At 38.5% G+C, this 1,800-nt stretch overlaps 1 protein-coding gene across 1 annotated transcript in view; it reads right to left on the bottom strand.

Annotated features, from left to right (window-relative positions):
• The window catches only part of LOC119585855 (very-long-chain (3R)-3-hydroxyacyl-CoA dehydratase hpo-8-like), a gene marked incomplete in the record, with an annotated part of 6,857 nt that overhangs the window by 4,734 nt on the left and 323 nt on the right, over positions 1–1,800 (bottom strand). Inside the window, 2 exon segments of the mRNA XM_037934587.1 lie at positions 46–166; positions 1,716–1,786. Of these exon segments, the coding sequence (XP_037790515.1) occupies positions 46–166; positions 1,716–1,786 (192 nt within the window).

Raw genomic sequence — 1,800 nt, 5'->3', positions numbered from 1 at the left:
GTACTTCAATTTTCTTGATTAAAATCTTCTACTGCAATAGCTTACCTCTAAGACCGCCAGCGTTTGGAAAATCAGGAGCACGGAACTGGTGTTTTCCCATAGTCCAGTAATATTGCCTTGCTCGTGAACTAGATGGTGGACGGTCTGAATCAAGACGATCAACCACCTGCGGACACACGAGGACATTTTTTTTTACTAGGCTTTGCGACAAAAAGACTAAGAGGGGAAAAATGAGAGTTAAGGATTATGGTCTTTTATTTGACGGACCTGTGGCATTACAAGTGTAGATTGTTAGCTGTTCTATTTAGCTTGGTAGCAAATGCATTATCCTCATAGAGATAAATGCTATTGATGCTTAGTGATATTTTTCTCTAAATATAATTTAACAAGCAGCTCCAGCAGAGTTACACAACTTCTCTTGGTGGGAAGACATAGTCTTTGTGTGTGATATGTTACTTTCTAGTACTAAAGCAATATCATTTGCTCTCTCTATATGGCCTCTTTGCCCTGCTGAGATTCTGGGAAATGCTACAAGCCTCCACTACTTAATCAGATTCACATATCAGTCTCAATATGCACTGCTGTATTTTTGGTATAAGGAAGCACTTTTCAAAGAATTCAATTCAAACTCTACTTTACTATTTAAAGGTTTGTGGCTTTTGTTGGAGCACTAAAATCACAATTGCCTGACACTAAACTAGTTAGATTTGAAACTGCTGCTTTTCTGTTTTAGATCACATTAAATTTCAAATGAAATTGGATAGTCTGCTATGCGAGTCCCACTTTGAAAACTACTATAGGGATGGAGTAAAATTTATGATTAAGCAGCAAGCTTATTTCATTCACTCCCCTACACAGACTCATATAAATGACTTGATTTTTCAGATAATTATCAATAATTTTTCTCTCTCTCTATTTATGCTGTTTTAAATACTATCTTAATAGGGTAATAATAATCTATAACCGTATCAGCGGAGGTTTTGCATAGATGCCGAGGGCACAAGATAAAAGATCAACTTAGTTTGAATTATTGACTCTACATTGTTTAGCTTGCTGCTTATATGCAGGATTTGCTAGTGATATAAAGAGCGGCAATAGTCCAATAATCATAAACAATATTACAGCTTTAAGAATGTTGCGGTGCTCTCGGCTTTGTGCTCTGGCAAATATCATCAAACCTCCACTCCCCCATATATTTGGCAAGACGGCATCTAGACGCGTTCTTTTCGTGCAATAGTATTTTGAGGTTTAGAAGCTCTATCCTCCCGACATACAAGAGTTTGAGTGTTGTCGAATACCTGCCAGAACACGAGGCACAGCGCTTACGGCATCTCTCATGCTTAATAAGTGTCGTTTCCTTAGTTCTTTATGAGCGCAAACAATTTTTTTTTTCTCTCTCTCTTTCTACATAATCAACATGATCTTACATTTCCATCCCCAGCCAACAAACCAAAGCCATGCACCCTAACCCTTGGCATTTCAATAAAGCACATCATCTTCAAATCTAATTAACTCAGCCCAACCACTCCCATACAGACTCCAACCACCCAAATCACCCCTTTATTGATAAAAATTAGAGGGAAAAAATGCCAATCCATCTCGCCCTCACTCCTTTATAGACAAAAAAAACTTACCAAATAATTAAACAAAAAGAAAAAAGGGGGACAAAAATGCTAATCATCTCGCTCTCTCTCTCTCACACACACACAACTTACCCCAGAGTGAGGAACACGTTGTAAAAAATGAGGTACAGGTTCCCCAAGGAGCTTGGGTCGTCGGCCTTGGGCTTCGGAGGCATCT

The sequence above is a fragment of the Penaeus monodon genome, chromosome 20 (assembly GCF_015228065.2).
Source record: "Penaeus monodon isolate SGIC_2016 chromosome 20, NSTDA_Pmon_1, whole genome shotgun sequence".
Taxonomy (NCBI): Eukaryota; Metazoa; Arthropoda; class Malacostraca; order Decapoda; family Penaeidae; genus Penaeus; species Penaeus monodon.
Note: the sequence above shows the minus strand (reverse complement) of the source record. Positions and strands in the feature narration are given on the sequence as shown.